The following is a 19,317-nucleotide window of genomic DNA, read 5'->3' as shown; positions in this document are numbered from 1 at the left end:
TAACGCAGGCAGTCCCTCACGGGCGACCGGTCGCCCCATTCTCACGGTCCCTCAGCCTCGCTGCTTGCCACAGAAACCTTTAACCCTTAAATGCCTGAATGTTTTGCTTATCATTATTACATTTTTGGGTGTTTAGGTGTTTAGTCATATTTGCCATCTCAAACATATTCTCAAAACTAAAATTTTCAACATCAATATTTTGTGGACTTCACCAGATCCACCATCAGTGACAGTAATATTTGGTTGTGTTCAGCACATGTTCTGCAGTAAATCACTGAGCCATTTCAAGTTTAGCTGATGATTCTTCCTATTCTTTTGTTTTCTGCCTGCGGTGACTATGAGTGAAACGTCACTTCTTCATTGTGTGTCAGACATTGCCACCTTGTGGAATAAAGGTGAGGTGTATTTCTTCTGCACAACAATAATTGAATCTTTGATGACTGAATAAGTGCACTGTTACAAACCTTGGGTCGTTTGTGACCCTATACAATTTTTCAAAAAATGAATGGGATAACAGGCATTCTTTTATAATTTTTTTGTTTATAATGAATTGATTACTAAGATGTTTTTAAAAAATGAATGAGGAGGAGGGTAGTGAATGATGTTCCAGGTCACTAAAGACCTGAGGTATGCGTTTAAGGGTTAAATAAAATAAATGTTAAAGGGATAGTTCACCCAAAAATGAAAATTAGCCCATAATTTACTCACCCTCAAGTCATCCTAGGTGTATATGACATTCTTCTTTCAGACGAATAAAATCTGAGTTATATTACAAAAGTCCAGGCTAATCCAAGTATTAAAATTTGATTCATAGTTGCTCTGTTTTTGAAGTCCATAAAAAGTGCATCTGTCCGTCATATAACTGCTCCACGCGGCTCTGGGGTGTTAATAAAGGCCTTCTGAAGCGAATCGACGCGTTTGAGTAAGAAAAATATTCATATTTAAAACTTTATCAAGTAAACTTTCGGCCGACCGCCTTCCGTGGAAAAGTGTTGAATGTTGAAAGTGAAACTCAAGATGCGTACGTGACGTCATGACGAGCGGACCTGGTCGCGTTAGTCTTTCGGTTAGGAGGGGAACTTTCAACAATTTTTCCATAAATTGAACAGGGAAGGCGGTCGGCCGAAAGTTTACTAAACATGTACAGTTTCAGTCTGGGAAGAGTCATTTTGACACGCTTTCTGCAATTAGAGCTGTGATTGATCGCATCACTTAAATCTCCAGATCAAATTTAGTTTTAGTAGGATGATTATTCAAAGCGTTTAGATGGTTTATTCATAAATGTACAGTGCATTAATAACAGAAGAGATCCAACCAATGCCTGCATTGAAAGAGCGAGTACACAGTTTACAGAGTTTCAGTGATATTACTACATTAAATCACAATATATAATATTGAATATAATGTAAAATAATGCATTGGGGGAATATTCATCATATTTGGCATGGGTGTATCGTTACACCCCTAATTCCTACAAATATAAACTACAATAACAATAGTACCATTACGACAATAGTAAGAATTATATAATAGATGCAATACAAATAAAAAAGAGATAAAGTGCATTATCCCGAATTTTGTCTAATAATACTTTAGGCACAGAGTTAAATACATTATACGGGTTTTATGAATGCACAGCGCAGAAGGGACAACAGACCAGTTACACTACACGAGGACGCTCTTTCAAACGGCGTGTAAGTGTGTGTAGTGTGAACGGCCACATGTTTTAAGCCGTTCCCTTTGACCTCAGCGCCGCGCTGGCAGATTGGACGGATCATTACGGCGCTCGGCTCAGCCGCGTCTAGCCTGGCCTCTCGGTAAGGGGCCTCATCTCCATTGCTAATGTGAATGAGAATGGATGCTCAGGTCTCTCGCTCTTGTTATGCCTGAGAAACGAACATGGCATACATCTGCCCTCTGATCTCTCTCAGTCTTCACATCATTCTGTCTCAGAAACACCCGTGTGAGTGAATACTCTCCCGTTGACATTCAATGATTCATTCTCAGGCTTGGCTTACTCCGGGATATGTTTGCGTTCACACGGGACACCACAACGTCTCGCAGCTTTACAACAGAGCAAAGTTCAACATGATCTGTAACACTCGACAAGCTAGTAGTAAATATGTCGCTTTATAGGCATTCATCAGCTGTCCTACTGTACGTATACAAGGCCATGACGCAACAAACCAACATAAAAGAGTCAAATTTGTTTGATATTTGATGAATTTTCCAACATGGAACTGAATTGAATCAACACTGAACTGACTCGAGCTGAATATTGACACTATTGTCTTCTGTAGAGCTGCTTTTTGAACTCATTTCATAATTTATGAACTTTACATAGCTATTAAACTGAACTGAATCATTTCGGCCGAACATATAGCCTTTCAAAGTATACTTATATAAGTCAAGACGGTTGATGCGCGCACCAGAAAGTTTCATCCTTTGTTCACCCGGTATCAGCAGGGTTTTTAAAATCAAGACTTTTTTAAGACCTGCAGAAATTGAATTAAAACCATATTGAGGGGCATGTATGTCATTGTTTATGGCAACATCCTATACCATACCATGACAAAAACAAGTTTTATAAAATACTTCATTTTAGCATTTAAACAATTTTTTTTGTCAATAATTTTATCGCTTAAAACTCATCTTTGATCACCAAAATGGCATATTTAAACGTTTTTTTTCCTGTGAATTTTTTTTATTTGTGCCTTAAAATAGATTGAATGTAACTCTACACCCTTGCTTCATTTAGTATACGTGGATCTTTGAATATGCTAATTAGCCCCGCCTCCACTCAAACAGGCTCGTATACAAGTCGATGTATCACAATGGTAATGCGTTTTATGTATCGCTCTCTACAATGCTGGACACATAACAGTAATTAATATGATTAGCCTTTTGCTGGACTAATAATGTGTTGTTAATATTACACAAACCATGTTCCCGTTCGCCATCTCAGTCTGCCTTCTAACAACCAGTATCCTTAGAAACACTTTGAACAGCTGGTCAGTGGAGAAAGGCATATAGTTGATCATAACATCGTAATATACATCATAAACATAATTCATCCGCTATATTGCTAAATGTACTTGATTTTTCATATCAACAGAAAAATATAGCGGGATAACCTGGCTCCTCTTGAGACTCCCCTGATACAGAGCCGTCATAGTTAATGATATGCTAAAGCCCCGCCCCCTCATGATGTGATTGGTTACAAGGTAGTTTGTGATGTCAGAAACACCAGCGATTTGCGTTTTTGAGACTGTCTTTGGTTGAGACATGTATATGTTCTTGACATTAAATAAAAATGTTTAACACTAGAACCGCCATGGGGTACAATTTACCCACTGGCGGTTTTAGGTATACAACGACCCCTGGCAGTTCTAGTGTTAATGAAATGACAAAATATTGAAGAGATTGTTGTTTAATTTAGTTTTAAACATATGTTCTCATATCCATATGTTTTGTTCTAAGTCACAAGTAATAATCTCACGGTTTACTGTGTTGTACACGATTCTTTGGTTCTTGTAGCGTGGGTTTGGTAAAGTGTAAGAAAAACAATCATCATCATGTGTGTACTTTACTTCTTCTCACCGCTGATTCCTGATGGTTTAGAGAACAGTTACCCCGAGTCGCCCCTGTCGCTTCAAAGAATAGTGTAATGACGAGCACATCAAGTATAAACGCCTCGTCCATTTGGGGAGGAACTCACGCAGTCAACGGAGGCTTGTGGTGCGGATAAACAAGCAAATCCTAGTTTTCCCTCCTCAAATTTAAGACCTCTTGAAATTATAATTAAGACTTTTCTTATACCATTTAAGATATTTAAGGCATTTTTAGGGCTGCCACTAACGACTATTTTTATATTGATTAATCTATTGACTAATTTATCGCAAAAATTTTCAACAATTTTACTTAAAAACATTTCATTTAACTTGCCTTCAGTAGTGTACTATAAAAAAAAGTATAAATATAAACAAGCCCTTGACAAAATTTAAAACTAAAAGAGTAAAAATGAAAAAAGGTACAAATTTGTAAACCAACATAACAAAAAAAAGAGAATATCAGCAAATACGGTTTATATAGAATAGTGTTGTCACGATACCAAAATTATGACTTCGATACGATACCAGACTAAAATACCTCGATACCGATACTGAATCCATACCATGGCAAAAAACTGTACAAGTAATTTAATAATATGACAGAACTCACTATTCATTATTTTAGGGTTAAAAAACCCTAAACACTCTCTTGGCCAGCATGTTGCTGAAAGGTTCCTGCTCTGTCCTGCTTCACACAGAATATGAGGTCCGGCCCTTTAAGAGCTGCACGGACCAAATTCATTATAACACACGATTTCTCATTCAACTCTGTATACGTTCACTAAAGACATATCCGACTGCATTTACCCGAATACTCGCCAGGACGAGCATTTTTACACATTTTTTACCATTCAAACCCAATAATCGTGAAACTGGCGTGGCGATTTGTCAGAGTGAAAGGCGTGTGCGCGGCTGCCGGACTCTGACCTTTCACCCCCGGCCGCGCCACACGTTTCTGTCGCTTTCTTTTTCCTGAGCTGCGCGTATATATGTGACTGTTCTGCTTCCATTGTTTAGTGAAAGCAGAGCTCACACACGTCCTCACTCCTGCTGTCACACATCGATGCAAATGAAGAAAAACTGCTCTTATTAGAGTGTTGTCATTTTTAAAGTACCGGTACTAATACAATTTCATATCATACCCAACTTACCCAGTCGACTAAAAATATTGACGTCGACTAATTAACAGCGTTGACGCAGTCGATTGTATCGACCAATCGCGACAGGCCTGGACATTTTATGACCTTACATTTGATCAAACTAATTTGAAGACCCACAGGGTTCAGTGTCTGTGCTATTTCTCTCCAGAAGTTATGATGGATAAAAATGCCTTTGCACACCTAGAGTTGCAAATATATCTTAATCCCATCACACAGGAAATTGCTATCAAATCATATAGATGTACAATGGAGGGAGCCAGGTCATATCTAGAGACATAAACATAGCCACTATGTTAAAGAGACAGTTCACCCAAAAACTCGCCCTCAAGTTATTCCAAACCTGTATGAATTCCTTTCTTCTGCTGACCACAAAATGGAAGTCAATGAGGTCCATCAACTGTTTGGTTGCTAACATTCTTCAAAATATCAGAGTTCAGCAGAAGAAAGAAATTCATACAGGTTTGGAACAACATGAGGGTGAGTAAATGATGACAGACTTTTTATTTTTGGGTGAACTATCCCTTTAAGACTTTCTTACAAACTAATTTGACAGACTAGTGGCCCTATCACACAACCAATGCAACGCCAGTCGCAACGCAAGTGTTTTTTGCTAGTTTTATCCTGACGCAGTTATCATTTTCACATTCAGCTCCTGATTGGTTTATTGCACGTTACGCCCAAAACACACCTGTGACTCATTAAGAGAATAGGGACAACCCTTTCGGACCATGCGCCTGGTGCGCTGAGCGTTTTTTCAATCATTAAACTGACAAAAGTGGATTCAGACTAGCCCTAAGTGCACCTGCGCAATGAGCTTCAGACCATGTGCTCAGATCATTAAAATAGGGCCCTAGGAATTGACCTATGGGTAAGCCCCTCCCCTCGAACGCAGATGAGCCAATACGATTAAAGTCCCTGCTAACATACAAACCCAAATAACTAACTGTTCTCACGTCATGTAACAGTGTAGGACAAAAACACGAAGGTCTACATTTCAGTGCCTCTCCATATTAAACTTGTTATATGTAAATTAATTTAATTTTAGATATGCTTAAGGTGTACGTTATCTGTCCTACTGAGGAGAACTTCTATTTTGATGGGTATTCTCCGGGTGGTGAAAGGGAGAGCTTGCGCGCAGTTGTTTTGCAGATATAAAGTTTACCATTTATTAACTGCACCCTCGAAAAGTCATAAGCTCTGTGTATATGTTTGTTTACTGTTAGTTGTACGAGTGTTTTTGTGTAATTTGCTGTGTATGTTAATGTTAATGCAACGGAGAGAGAGAGTTTGTGAATGAGACGTTAATGCGCACTTCTTATGCTTTGTTTGTTCAGCTCTTACGATGATTGTTTTGGAGTGAAAAAGGACATAATAAACTTGATAAACCATCAGTAAAGTTTGGCCATCATTCGGATGGGATATACGCTACATTCTGTGTTCAAAAACATCTCGGGATAAGGTTTTCACACTGACAGCTGTCATTGTAAGATATAGCAACTCTGTTTGTTTGTCCGAGTTAGCAACAGTAACTAAGGGGGACGGGGCTTACTGATAGGTCAATTAGTCAAGATGTAATCAGTCTTACTTTTCAAATTAATAGACCAATCTACCTTTTTATGTAAGTGATAACTGATAATAGATAACTTTTAAGACTAGGCCAAACTGTTTATTCAACCAGCCCTGGAATATCCTCATACTTGAGAGTAGCCAAAACACCCTAGAATCCACATACGCCCACATGATTTCGATGGGGAAGAAGCACTTAAATTCCCTTCAGAATGTGAAGAAATGTATATATCACTTTTCTAAGCGATTAGATTTATAGTTTGGAGCTGGGAGAGATTGTGAAAATCTAGTTGTATTAAAGTGTGCCGGTAGATTCCCCCTGGCTTGTGCTTTGTGCGTTCTTAATTCCCATTGTTGTCCTCTAGGTTGTGCTGTTGTTATATCACCGCCAAACAGCTCAAATCATACGGGTCTACATTTCTGTGTGTTAAAACATGCATTATGTCTATGCCCACATCTACCTGCACTTTAACCTCATCGCACTGTTTTCTCATCGGTGTCTCTGTCTGTCTGACCTCTGCAGGACTGCAAATGGAAAATGTACATGGAGCTGGATGGGGATGAGGTGGCGATCGCTTATATCAAAGACGTGACCTTTAATGCCAACAGAGCAGATGTAGATGTATTAAAGATGACCAAGGTGAGAGATCACATCCCTGTAAATGATGTCTCCATTAGATTCCCACTGCGTTTTGAGGAATGCAGGAGACGAGACATTTGCTGGGTTTGTGTCCTGAGGTCATGTACCTGAGATAATTCTACCTCACGACTATGTTTACTCCACCAACACAAGTCTTAAATGTGTCATGATAAGAGTGAAGACCTGATGCATGTTATGATGATGCCTCTAAAATCTAAATTACTCTCCAGCCTCCGTTTGTCATGGATAAATGGATAGTCGGGATATCTGGCACACAAACTGTTGACTGCATAGTAAACTATGAGGTAAGTACCAGCCTAAAGACTAGAACTTTAATTTACAGTCCTGTTCTGCATGTGGGTCAATGACAAATAAGGTTTTCAAGATAAAAAAAATTAATAATTTAAAGCAAAAAATTTCCAAAAAATGTATGGTGTTGATTCATATTGGTTTTACAGCTTTTACCATATGCTCAAGGTTATACATACTTTTTTTTTTTTTTTTAAATAAAATACACATTTTTATAATAACACATTTTCAAAGTTTTCCAGGGGTCATACCACCTGACACGATACATAATATACCATAAATATACAGTTAAATGTCAAATATAAACTAGATAAAAAGGTTTCAAATATTAAATTAATACAAATATTATTTGCAAATAGTTAAAAATGATTATTTCCCAACTAGAATTAGACCTAGAATTCCCTTCACTGTTCTGTTTCTATAGGTGTTTATAAAAAAATGTTTAAGACATGGTTACGGCCTTGCTGTAATAAGTGAATAATTCATGAATAATTTCATGAAACTCCTTATGTGCAACTTGCTATATAGTTTATAATTATTCAGTATTTTAAAACATTATATATATTATATATATATATATATATATATATATTCCCAAATTCAGTATCTCAGAAAATTAGAATATTTCTTAAGACCAATACAATGAAAGCATTTTTGGCCAACTGAAAAGTATGAACATGAAAAGTATGAGCATGTCCAGCACTCAATACTTAGTTGTGTCTCCTTTGGCCTGAATTACTGCAGCAATGCGGCGTGGCATGAGGAGATCAGTCTGTGGCACTGCTCAGGTGTTATGAGAGCCCAGGTTGCTCTGATAGTGGCCTTCAGCTCTTCTGCATTGTTGGGTCTGGCATATCGCATCTTCCTCTTCACAATAAGGTCAGGCAAGTTTTCTGGCCAATTAAGAACAGGGAGACCATGGTCCTTAAACCAGGTACTGGTTGCTTTGGCACTGTGTGCAGGTTCCAAGTCCTGTTGGAAAATGAAATCTGCATCTCCATAAAGTTGGTCAGCAGCAGGAAGCATGAAGTGCTCTAAAACTTCCTGGTATACGGCTGCGTTGACCTGGGACCTCAGAAAACACAGTGGACCAACACCAGCAGATGACATGGCACCCCAAACCATCACTGACTGTGGAAACTTTACACTGGACCTCAAGCAACGTGGATTGTGTGCCTCTCCTCTCTTCCTCCAGACTCTGGGACCCTGATTTCCAAAGGAAATGCAAAATTGACTTTCATCAGAGAACATAACTTTGGACCACTCAGCAGCAGTCCAGTCCTTTTTGTCTTTAGCACAGACGAGACGCTTCTGACGCTGTCTGTTGTTCAAGAGTGGCTTGACACAGGAATGCGACAGCTGAAACCCATGTCTTGCATGCGTCTGTGCGTAGTGGTTCTTGAAGCACTGACTCCAGCTGCAGTCCACTCTTTGTGAATCTGCCCCACATTTTTGAATGGGTTTTGTTTCACAATCCTCTCCAGGGTGCGGTTATCCCTATTGCTCGTACACTTTTTATCTACCACATCTTTTCCTTCCCTTCGCCTCTCTATTAATGTGCTTGGACACAGAGCTCTGTGAACAGCCAGCCTCTTTTGCAATGACCTTTTTTGTCTTGCCCTCCTTTTGCAAGGTGTCAATGGTCGTCTTTTGGACAACTGTCAGGTCAGCTTCTTCCCCATGATGGTGTAGCCTACAGAACTAGACTGAGAGACCATTTAAAGGCCTTTGCAGGTGTTTGGAGTTAATCAGCTGATTAGAGTGTGGCACCAGGTGTCTTCAATATTGAACCTTTTCACAATATTCTAATTTTCTGAGATACTGAATTTGGGATTTTCCTTAGTTGTCAGTTATAATCATCAAAATTAAAAGAAATAGACATTTGAGATATATCAGTCTGTGTGTAATGAATGAATATAATATACAAGTTTCACTTTTTGAATGGAATTAGTGAAATAAATCAACTTGTTGATGATATTCTAATTATATGACCAGCACCCTGTATATAAATGCACTTACAATACAATTAAACACTCTTCTTTTTCACAAAGGTAGCAATGGTCGATTTTAATTCCATGTTGACTTTAATTATATTTAAACTTGTGTTATGATTATTCTGAGACTAAAATTTCTGAATAAATCCTAGAGCTTATCTATCTATCTATCTATCTATCTATCTATCTATCTATCTATCTATCTATCTATCTATCTATCTATCTATCTATCTATCTATCTATCTATCTATCTATCTATCTATCTATCTATCTATCATCTGTCTATCTGATAGATCTGGTTAGGCTTTCTCAAGCCAACTCTCGACAAACTTTCATATATAACATTTAACTGTATATTTATGTTAGTTTAGACTTATATAATTTTACACATATATTTATTTATAAATATTATAAATGTATATATATTTCATGAAACTCCTTATGTGCAACTTGCTATATAGTTTTTAATTATTCAGTATGTAGTTATTTGAATGCAGCATTTTCAGATGTGCCATCAAGGTTATAAGGGGACACGAGACTGTTCTCAACTGGTGCCTTGTTTCCTGCCAGAGTAACGTGAGATCTCCTAAGAGCACGAGACATGTGCACACAGTGCAGTGGAGTCCAGACAGCGGGAGGGACGTGATCAAACCAGTAGAGCTGCTCATCGAGACGGCGGCGAGCATCAGGGACGGTTACAACAGGAGCCGGTCCAACTCAGGTAATGCAGAATGCTGTCGAATACAAATGTATTGTATACAGCTTTCTTTTGAACTATTCATTCCAAGAGATTCATTCAAGTACATAATAATTGTTTACACAAATTGACAGTATTTGTCACGTTCAACCATTCAACCCTGGTACCGAATTTATAGTCAAATATTTTTTTATGTAACTAACGTTTATGTAAAAAACTTTTAAATCCTGTAACATAATCTCCCCAAGTTTTATTTAATTAATTTTATAAAGATTTTATGTGGTAAAAAATATTGCAAACCCCACTTAAAATGAAGAGAAAATAAACCAGCTCATATATAATATTTACTTTGACCTCCTGAGATTTCATTTCTTTTCAGCCATCTGTTCCTTTTGGCCCTATTTTGTGACCGTATAATCGTTAAATGGCTTGGTTGGTCATTCTGTTTCTGCGTTTCTCAATCAGGTGTTGATCCCAGATGGATTTACAACCTGAGAATGAAGCAGATGAGAGAACAAGCTACCCAGGAGTCCACAGGCAAAATGACCCTCCCTCAGTTCCTGTCTGTGATCGGCAACCAATCATCGTACGCCGCTGCTGTGAGGAGGTCGCCCAATCGCAGCCCTCTCACTCCGTGGACAGACTCGCGGAGTTCCTCTCCCACGCTTTCTGTCAAACTCTCCAACATCCACCTGGGGTCAAAGGGCAGCAGCCCGTCCAGCACAACGTCCGAGAGCGCCTCGGAGCGAGAGCGCCCCCCTAGTGCTGGAGCTAAACACAGCTACAACAGAAAAACGTACTATGACCACACGCTCAAAATCACTGGAGGAGGACGAGGAGACGGAGAAGCCAGGAGGTTTAATCAGATGACACAGAGAGGATCCAGAGGCTTCCAACAGGCTGGGCGGCCACGAAACAGCCACTCTTACATAACTCCACCGGGCCAACAACGCCCAATACCCGGGATGTCAATTGTCACTGAGGGGGTGAAGCAGAAAGAGAGGCCGTCTGAAGAGGCCGGGACTGCTGATGGGGACTGGATTAAAGTAGAAAGAAAGAAGCCTAATAAACAGGAACATAAACATCAGGCCAGAAACCGCCCACGCAGAGGAGGGAGGGGAGGTGGGCGTGGACGAAGTTGAGCGTTTATAGAAGGGAATCAAAGTCTGATTCACAGTAAGGGCTGAACTGGGGCCTGATCTTAACCAAAGAAAGCACTTAACCCGTTGTTCCCAGTGGATTATTGTGTATTGTAAATAAAAGCATAAATATTAAATTAAAAGTGATTAAGGGCAAAAGTTCACCATGAAATGGATATACTGATATTAAATGTCATAAATTATTATGCAGTTCCTGACAAAGGCCATTTTCGTAGCTTTTTCTAGGCTTAAAACTTGAATTGGCCTCTCTTGTGATTTTTATTTTGCTTATTTGAACTATGCTGAATACCTCAATGATGATCATAACTGAGGATGTTTTCTATTAAACTGTTTCAATAATGTGTGCCTGCAAAACAAATTGTGATATTTTACTACTGAGAAATATTTCATTTATATGATATTAAAGAGTTATTTATTGTTATATAGGTGGGATTTTAAAAACGGTGTCCATTTATAAGATGATAATAAAATGTAAACTTTGAACCAACACTGCTTGTTTCATCTAGTCAGCATTTCGCGCGATTTTTGCGTCATTATGCAAATGAGCTCCGCGGTTTGGCGCCACAGCGTAAGATCCTGTAAGCGCATAATGCCAAAAAGACATCATTCTGTTCATCTCTATTATATTAATAACCCCGGACTTCTAATGCAATGACATCACGAGGCTTATAATGAACTCGGATAACACAGTTCTTGAATCTTCAAGCTATTCGCTTGGGTTAGTTTATAGTTTTACACAGCTTCCAGGACTCTCGTGTGGCGCGGAAGGGAGTCGCGCCTCTTCAACATTTACCCGCCAACTTCCAGAAGCACCGCGCCAAAGGACAGAGACACACACTCGCAGAAGATCCGGACACTTTAGAAACTTACACACCGAACTACAACAAAATGCGCTCCAAGGTACAGTGAAACATACTAGCTTTTGTTTTCTATTGACCTGAAAGTACAGCTGCTATTGTAAGTGTGTGTTGTGTGAATGAATGAAGTCTGTGGTGGCGTGTGTTTATAAAAGAGTGAAATCTCCTGTTTAATTTCTTTGTTTGGGACGTGTATTCGAGGGCATGTTTGTTTTGTAAGTGTTGTTTGCTATTTTAAACGTGTATGCTTGTGTTTAGTGGGGGCAGGGGTCGCTTTAACTACATGAAAACATCTTATATTACTAGTAAAATAATGATTTACCAATATTATTTAAGAAAAATATGTTTGCTGGCCTGCTTAAGTTTAAATAAACTTCTGCAACGTCGTACAAATGATTGACCTTTTTGAACGTCTTTGCAAAAAAACAATTTTGCATAAAAAATGCATTAAATTGTTACATTTAAAGGGTTAAAACGCATTGTTCACGCCCTCCAGGCACAGATGACGTTTGAACAGAGCTGGCTTCGTTTTTACTCCACACTATTTTAAATTCTTGTCTAAAAATGATTTGCGTTGTTAAATTTTTAAAGCCGTACTTGCTGTATAATGTTAGAAAGCATTCAGCCCCTCGCCAAGCAGCAGATCTGAAACCTTGATCTCTACTAGAAACCGGTTTGAACTGTGCCGGATTTATTTGGCGGGTTTGCTGTACTCGTTGTTCATTGATGGTTTGGTTTCTGAATCCTGTACAGCGGCTGCAGGCGTCTCCACCCTCCTCCAGAATGAACCTGCGCAGTTACAGGAGCACGGCTGTGGTCCCGATGGAAACCTCCTCCTCGGATGACAGCTGTGACAGTTTCGGATCTGATGGTTTTGGGAACTCGGTATGACACAATCTCTTCCATATGTAAAGTTGCCCTTCAGCTATGTTCAAGTTGTACCAATGACAATTGTCTTTTTTTTTCCTTGTAGAAGAGACCACTGAGACAGACGAGAAGCTCGGCTCAGATTGAGAAGGTGTTTAACGTCCTGCCTGCGACTGAGGAAGAGGATGCGTGCAGTGGTTTTGAGAACGACCTGAACGATGACATGTCTGAAATGGTGTGTAATTACAGGAAATGCTTAAAGGGTTAGTTCACCCAAAAATAAAAATTATCCCATGAATAGTGAACGGTACCTTAGATTTTGAAGTCCAAAAAAGTGCATCCATAGCCTGGATGCCAGCCGAACTTAGCCCCGCCCACATTTGAGGTCCGGAAGTTCGTCCTACGTCATGCCTATAGTTTGTAAAAATTCATATTTTTCTCACACAAATGCATGGCTTTGCTTCAGAAGGCCTTTTATTAACACCTGTAGCGGTGTGGGTTATGTTTATGATAGATGGATGCCCTTATGTTGGGCTATGGTCCCATTCACTCCCATTATAAAGCTTGGAAGAGCCTGGATATTTTTTATTTTTAACTCGTGTTTGTCTGAAAAAAGAGTCTCGTACATCTAGGATGGGTGATGATGGGATAATTTTCCTTTTTTTTTGGGTGAACTATCCCGTTAAGTCTCTGTTTTCTGCTTTATCTATAATGGCTTTTAAAAGGAGGCGTACGTTCAATTAATGATGCGTATTTCCTTTCAGAAAATGGACTCCGACACTGAGACCTGTTCGCCTCCCAGGAAAACTCGCAAAGCATTCTCGCTCCGAGTAGCCATGAAGTTCCCGACCAAACGGGCCAGCCCATCAAAGCCAGCGGCCCCCGAGTCCAAACCAAAACCTGAAGCCAAAGACCCGGAGTCCGACCCTGAGAGCAACAACTTCATGCTGAAGAGAGCGCTGAACATTAAAGAAAACAAAGCTATGGTCAGCGTCAACGTCTACATGCATTTTCTACATAATTTTCTGTTTATGAAATAGTCGTGCAGCGTGTATCCCTAGATAGCCTATTCATTTGCATTTATGTACTTGAATTTTAATGATAATCATCAGTTTTAATAGAATTGTGACTGTTTTCCTCCACTTGTAGCTCGCTAAACTAATGGCAGAGCTGGATAAGGTTCCTGGACACTTTCCTGGGAAGGCTGCTTTGACACAGGGCAATACGGTACGACTTTAGAGGGCTGATGATGCTGATAATAATAATAATAAAATGACTTTAGTTATATTGTTTTACCTCATTTTTCCCTGCACAGCCTCGTCGAGTTCCGCGTCGCTCTCTGGACCCCGGTGCAGCTCGGCGGAGAAACCCGGAGCGAACCTCACGTCCTCACACCCGCTCACGCTCGCTGGTCAACGGACCACCCTCACCCCCTCCAGAGGAGGATCCCGAGGACAAATACAGCCTGGTTCGCAAAAACAGAGGCTATGACGATGATGAGGAAGAGGTGAGAGGACAAGACAGGTTTTTGACACACACTTCCGTTAAATTTTGGGGTTGGCATTGGGGTAAGATTAAGCATTTGTTACAATGCGTACTTTAATCAATATAATGCGTACTTGTTCAATGGTATACCAAACCAAAAAAATTAACATTTACTCGCCCTCAGGCCATCCCAGATGTAGGTGACTTTTAGCTGAAACAGTGGTCCTTGGTGATTTTCATTATTATGCATCAATAGCTACCATCACTTTTGAGAGTCAAAAAAACTAGGGATGCACCAATAAGATTTTTTTTGGGGCTGATACCGATTTTAACAAACAATTACTGGCCGATACCGATATTTGTCACTTGCCCTCTTATTTGAAATGTTGTCACTAAAATGGTGTTTTAAATCAGAAAAGTAAAAAAAAGTGCATTAACTTATAGCCTACTTGCTAGTTTATTGCTGCATTATCAAATTTGTAATGAACATCGACTGGATCTATTTAACGTTCAGCAGGCCAACATAAATACAGAACAAGATGCATATGAAATAAACAGTGCTTTTTAGGTAGGTTTAACAGTTAATATATATACAACAGTTAATAATATATACAACATTAATATATTTCTGTCACAATTACTTTGTTAAACTGAGCTTTTGTTTTGACGGGTTGCCGTGAAGACTTTTTGAGTTCGTGTGTGTTTATGATATGATTTCTTCGAATGAAACGGTAAAATGCTCATGAAATAACTGGAGATGAGGTTCATGCAATCTAATGGTGCGTTCACACCTGGCGCAATTCGCGAATGACACACCGTGAATTGAGCGTTTGACACGTGATTTGCGCAAATTGCCAGAGTTGAAAAATCTGAACTTTGGTTAACACTGCGCGATTATCCCCCAATCAGGAGCTTGCTCTAGTAGTGACAACAATGAGGAGAAAATCTGGCTTATATTAATATCTGGTTCAGACAAGTGTGCATATGATTATCACTGTGATAACATTAAATGACATGAAACATAAGCCAGTCTCTTTTTGTTAAATACAAGTTTATGTATGATCAATAATACAAAAGGTATAATGTATAAGACGCTATACATGAAATAAAGCAAACAGTTCAGTCAAACATTCAAAGTCAGTGCTAGTCGGCTACAACGGTAAAATTAAATAGCCTAAAAATAAAAAAGTAATGAAACTTCACTTTGCCCCTCAGCCTAAACGATTTGCCAGGGAACAAATTATAGATTCGATCAAAGATCGCCCGTTACATATACACAAGACGAATTATAGCTCGAGACACCAAAGACACATCAGAGCCAGCGTCTGAAGGACTAGCCGAGGAAAGGGCTCACAACTCTGAAACCGCCAGATAAAATGTTCAAATAGGCACTCTTTTTATAAATAAACTACAGATTTGAGCTTAACAACTACATTATCAACTGAAAAAGTCTTAACTTCGTGTTGTCACACAACATTAACAGTAGAATTTTAACAAAAAAGACATGTAAACACAGCCCATGTCAGCCATTTCTCAACGAGAGGAGCCGCTGGCAGAAGCCCCGCCCATGACGTGAATTCGCATCTGTTGTGAAGTGAATGTCACACGCAAATGAAGCGAGTAAACTCAATGTTCAAGGGTCCAGCTTCGCCCGAATAGCGCAATTTATTTGCGTCATTCGCGTCCGGTGTGAATGCACCATAAGGCGGCAAAGGCTGAAAAACTGTGTGTGGTGAATGATGCAGACGCGTGGTTTCACACACAAACATGCAGGATTCATATTTAAACGGTCTTTTTGTGGCTTAATATTCCCAGACACAGCCACCATTTAAATGTGTATATATTAAAAACAATGAATTGGAGTAGAAATATGATTATGTAGAATTATCAACTTTATTATAAAAAATCCTTGTGTTTGTATTCAAATAAATTTTAACCTTCAATATTAAAGTAATGTAGTACCAACTGACTCCCATGTGTAGTTTACAGCATTAGTTGAAGCTTGTGAATATAAATCGAATCGTGACATTCGTCAATACCCAGCCCTAGTCTTGGATGCCCAAAATGGCTGCCCAGAGGCGTTGCAAATATGAACGCTGAGTGAACACTTTGATGGTAGCAATTAACGTGCATTATATGAATCACCAAGGCCCACGGTTTCAGCTAAACTTCACTGTACTTCTGAAGAAAGTCACCTACATCTTGGATGGCCTAAGGATGAGCAAGTTAACTGCAAATTCAGCTTTGGGTGAATAACTCTTTATACTCTTATACTCTAATAACTCTTTAATTGTTAAAAGAAACGTCTTACTCACCCCAAAATAAACTTTTGATCGGTAGTGTATATAGCTGATTTTTACTATAGACGAATCGCATATAAGTTGTGCTTCTGTATTGAATATCTTTTGTGCTTGAACAGAAAGAGCCACGGCGCCGCAGTTATAACAGCACTCTGACGATTCCTCACGTCGTGAGACCTGTGGAGGAAATCACTCGGGCTGAACTGGACAACATCTGTTTCAACGTCAGGGAGAAGATTTACAACCGTGCCACAGTGAGTCTCCTTCAGAACCTAACCTGGAGATGATCCGACGCTCTCCGTGTCACAGCATCTGTTTCCCAGCTTGTTTGAAACGTCCTAGAGCTGTACGTGACCGCTCTGCTTTTCTTCATCAGGGTTCCACCTGCCATCAGTGCCGCCAAAAAACAACGGACACCAAGACCAACTGCCGCAACCCAGAGTGTGTGGGTGTTCGCGGACAGTTCTGCGGGCCTTGTCTCAGGAACCGCTATGGCGAAGAGGTCCAAGATGCCCTGCTGAACCCGGTTAGTCTTAATGCACAGCGTGACATCATTAGCAGTGCCATATGGGTTCTGATTGGATCAGCGTTTCTCTAAACGATTCGAGCATATTGCTGAGGTGTGGTTGTTTTCTTCCAGGATTGGCTCTGCCCCCCGTGCAGGGGCATCTGTAACTGCAGTTTCTGCCGTGCCAGAGAGGGGCGCTGCGCTACAGGTGTGCTCGTGTACCTGGCCAAGTACCATGGCTATGACAATGTCCACTCTTATCTCAAAAGGTAACGGTTTTTAGTAGCTATTACTGTTAATTTTACTCTTAACACTGTTGTATATCAACACAGCAACAAATGATGCCCTGAAATTAATGTTTTACCAAAACCAAAGTGAATTTAGCCAAAAACCAATGAGGTTTAATAGCCAACACTTAAAAAAAAAATCCCGTGTCTATTTACACCAAGTTCAAATAGACAGCCTTGTTGGCAGAGACTTTACACTAACTCCGCCCACTGATGTCTGATTGGGCCAGTCAAAATGACACAAGACACTAGATTGTTAACACTAGCAATGGTGTAGAGGTAAGACACGTGACACAAAGTATTGACGCAAAATCGATCCGAGTTCGAATCCGCCTTTTACTGAAAACGCCCTACTCCCTTTTCCCATCTCAGATCAGAAAGGCATTTTTCAATAAAAATTAGATGCATATTTGCAAATTAAGTGACTGGGGCTTTGTCTCAATGTGGCATCCATTTAATAAGTATAATTTACTGTTATTATACCGTTAAATGTACAACACTGAGGTGCAAATAGTATCTGCCACTTTACACCATCTAGCTACTATTTACACTTGGCCTGTTGCAAAAAATGCTGCTATTTTTAGTGTAAATGGAATCTATTGCCATTTAAACTTAATCCAAATAGCCTCTGCCAAAGATAAACGTACATAACAGTTTCTGCCAATGTCATGAAACTCTTGCCCCATTAGAGAAGCGCTAATTTAACCAAATTTTCTCAGTCACTTGGTGGCTTTTGGGGGAATCTACGAAGGTGTAACCAATATCTCTGACCTCTCTCCACAGTTTAAAGAAAGAATTGGAAGAGGAAAGTGAATAAAACGGTTGGCATGATCTGCGGAGTCCAGCCGAACTGACATCGTCCTCAAGAGTCTTGTTAATTGTTGATGTGATTCACCCAGCTTCCTTAAACCTGCTGCAGGTTCCTTTGAGTAGACCGTTGGGAGTTGTCTACATGAAATCGTAATAAATTTGCATTGTTTTAAATGTACTTTTTTTTTTTCTTCAAAGGGAGTGTTTTTATCTCTGTACTGTATTGGTTACTTTGAAAACTGTTGCTGCAATACTTGTTCTTTGCTGTTTTTATCGTCTTCCTATCAGTAGGTTCTCCAGACGCTGTTTTGACTGCGCAATGTTCTGCTGTAGTACTGGAATAAACTTGTGCTTTTTAACTTCTGTTGTCTTTATGGCTGTTGTTCAAGATGGAGGGTAAAATGTATTTACCATTTTCAAGTTTGAGGTTGAAATGGTGTAATAATCATTAAGTAGTTGTCCTCATGTCTTCAATGGATTTAAGTGTAGATGTTGAAGTGTTAGAAAATAATAATAATAATAATGGGGGGGCAAGGTAGGGAAATGCCAATGGAAACATAAACTCAGTAAAACCCATAACTTTATACTACTACAGGGCCGTTAAATGCTTGGATCTGATTGGTGGATGAATGTGTCCAATACTGTTCCAGGAGGGCCACTGTCCTGCAGAGTTCAGCTCCAACCCTAACTAAACACCTGAACCAGCTAATCAAGCTCTCGCTAGGCATACTAGAAACTTCCAGGCTGGTGTGAGGTAAGTTTGAGCTAAACTGCAGGACAGAACCTCCAGGACTGAGTTTGGCCATCCCTGTTCTAAGGTGTGCAATTATTTTAAAGGAAACGCATGGCTAAAGTAGTTCCAGCAGGTCTTGACCGCATTACAGTTCCATATCACTGCGCCAAATGATTTATTTCAAAGCTCTTTACAGCATACTATAGCAAAAAGACTTAGACAACCTGAATTTGTTATTTGTGTTTTAATTTTGATAATCTATTACATATTAAAATGGAATTTTAAAATGTGAAATTAAAATTTTGGACCATGAGACAGAAAATCCCTCACTGC

At 39.5% G+C, this 19,317-nt stretch overlaps 2 protein-coding genes across 2 annotated transcripts in view; both read left to right on the top strand.

Annotated features, from left to right (window-relative positions):
- Nucleotides 1–11,622, top strand: part of map3k20a (mitogen-activated protein kinase kinase kinase 20a) — a 106,497-nt gene extending 94,875 nt beyond the window's left edge. Inside the window, exons 17-20 of the mRNA XM_079822456.1 lie at nucleotides 6,861–6,977; nucleotides 7,208–7,282; nucleotides 9,851–10,001; nucleotides 10,443–11,622. Of these exons, the coding sequence (XP_079678582.1) occupies nucleotides 6,861–6,977; nucleotides 7,208–7,282; nucleotides 9,851–10,001; nucleotides 10,443–11,119 (1,020 nt within the window). The 3' untranslated portion in view covers nucleotides 11,120–11,622. The remainder of the gene's footprint in view (nucleotides 1–6,860; nucleotides 6,978–7,207; nucleotides 7,283–9,850; nucleotides 10,002–10,442) is intronic.
- A 326-nt stretch (nucleotides 11,623–11,948) lies between these two features.
- On the top strand, nucleotides 11,949–18,614 carry cdca7a (cell division cycle associated 7a). Its single transcript, XM_079821140.1, has 10 exons — nucleotides 11,949–12,037; nucleotides 12,748–12,879; nucleotides 12,968–13,096; nucleotides 13,626–13,847; nucleotides 14,011–14,088; nucleotides 14,177–14,368; nucleotides 16,766–16,900; nucleotides 17,023–17,172; nucleotides 17,287–17,423; nucleotides 18,225–18,614. The coding sequence occupies exons 1-10, from the start codon at nucleotides 12,026–12,028 to the stop codon at nucleotides 18,256–18,258; spliced, it is 1,221 nt and encodes a 406-aa protein (XP_079677266.1). The 5' UTR covers nucleotides 11,949–12,025; the 3' UTR covers nucleotides 18,259–18,614.
- Nucleotides 18,615–19,317: the final 703 nt, after the last annotated feature.

The sequence above is a fragment of the Gobio gobio genome (assembly GCF_949357685.1).
Source record: "Gobio gobio genome assembly, chromosome: 7".
In the NCBI taxonomy this organism is placed as follows: domain Eukaryota; kingdom Metazoa; phylum Chordata; class Actinopteri; order Cypriniformes; family Gobionidae; genus Gobio; species Gobio gobio.
This window is presented reverse-complemented; position numbering and strand designations above follow the sequence as displayed.

Coding starts and splice junctions, on each gene's coding strand:
- cdca7a (XM_079821140.1), top strand. Junction 14,089..14,176: donor CTTTGACACAGGGCAATACG/GTACGACTTTAG, acceptor TTCCCTGCACAG/CCTCGTCGAGTTCCGCGTCG. Junction 17,173..17,286: donor AAGATGCCCTGCTGAACCCG/GTTAGTCTTAAT, acceptor GTTTTCTTCCAG/GATTGGCTCTGCCCCCCGTG.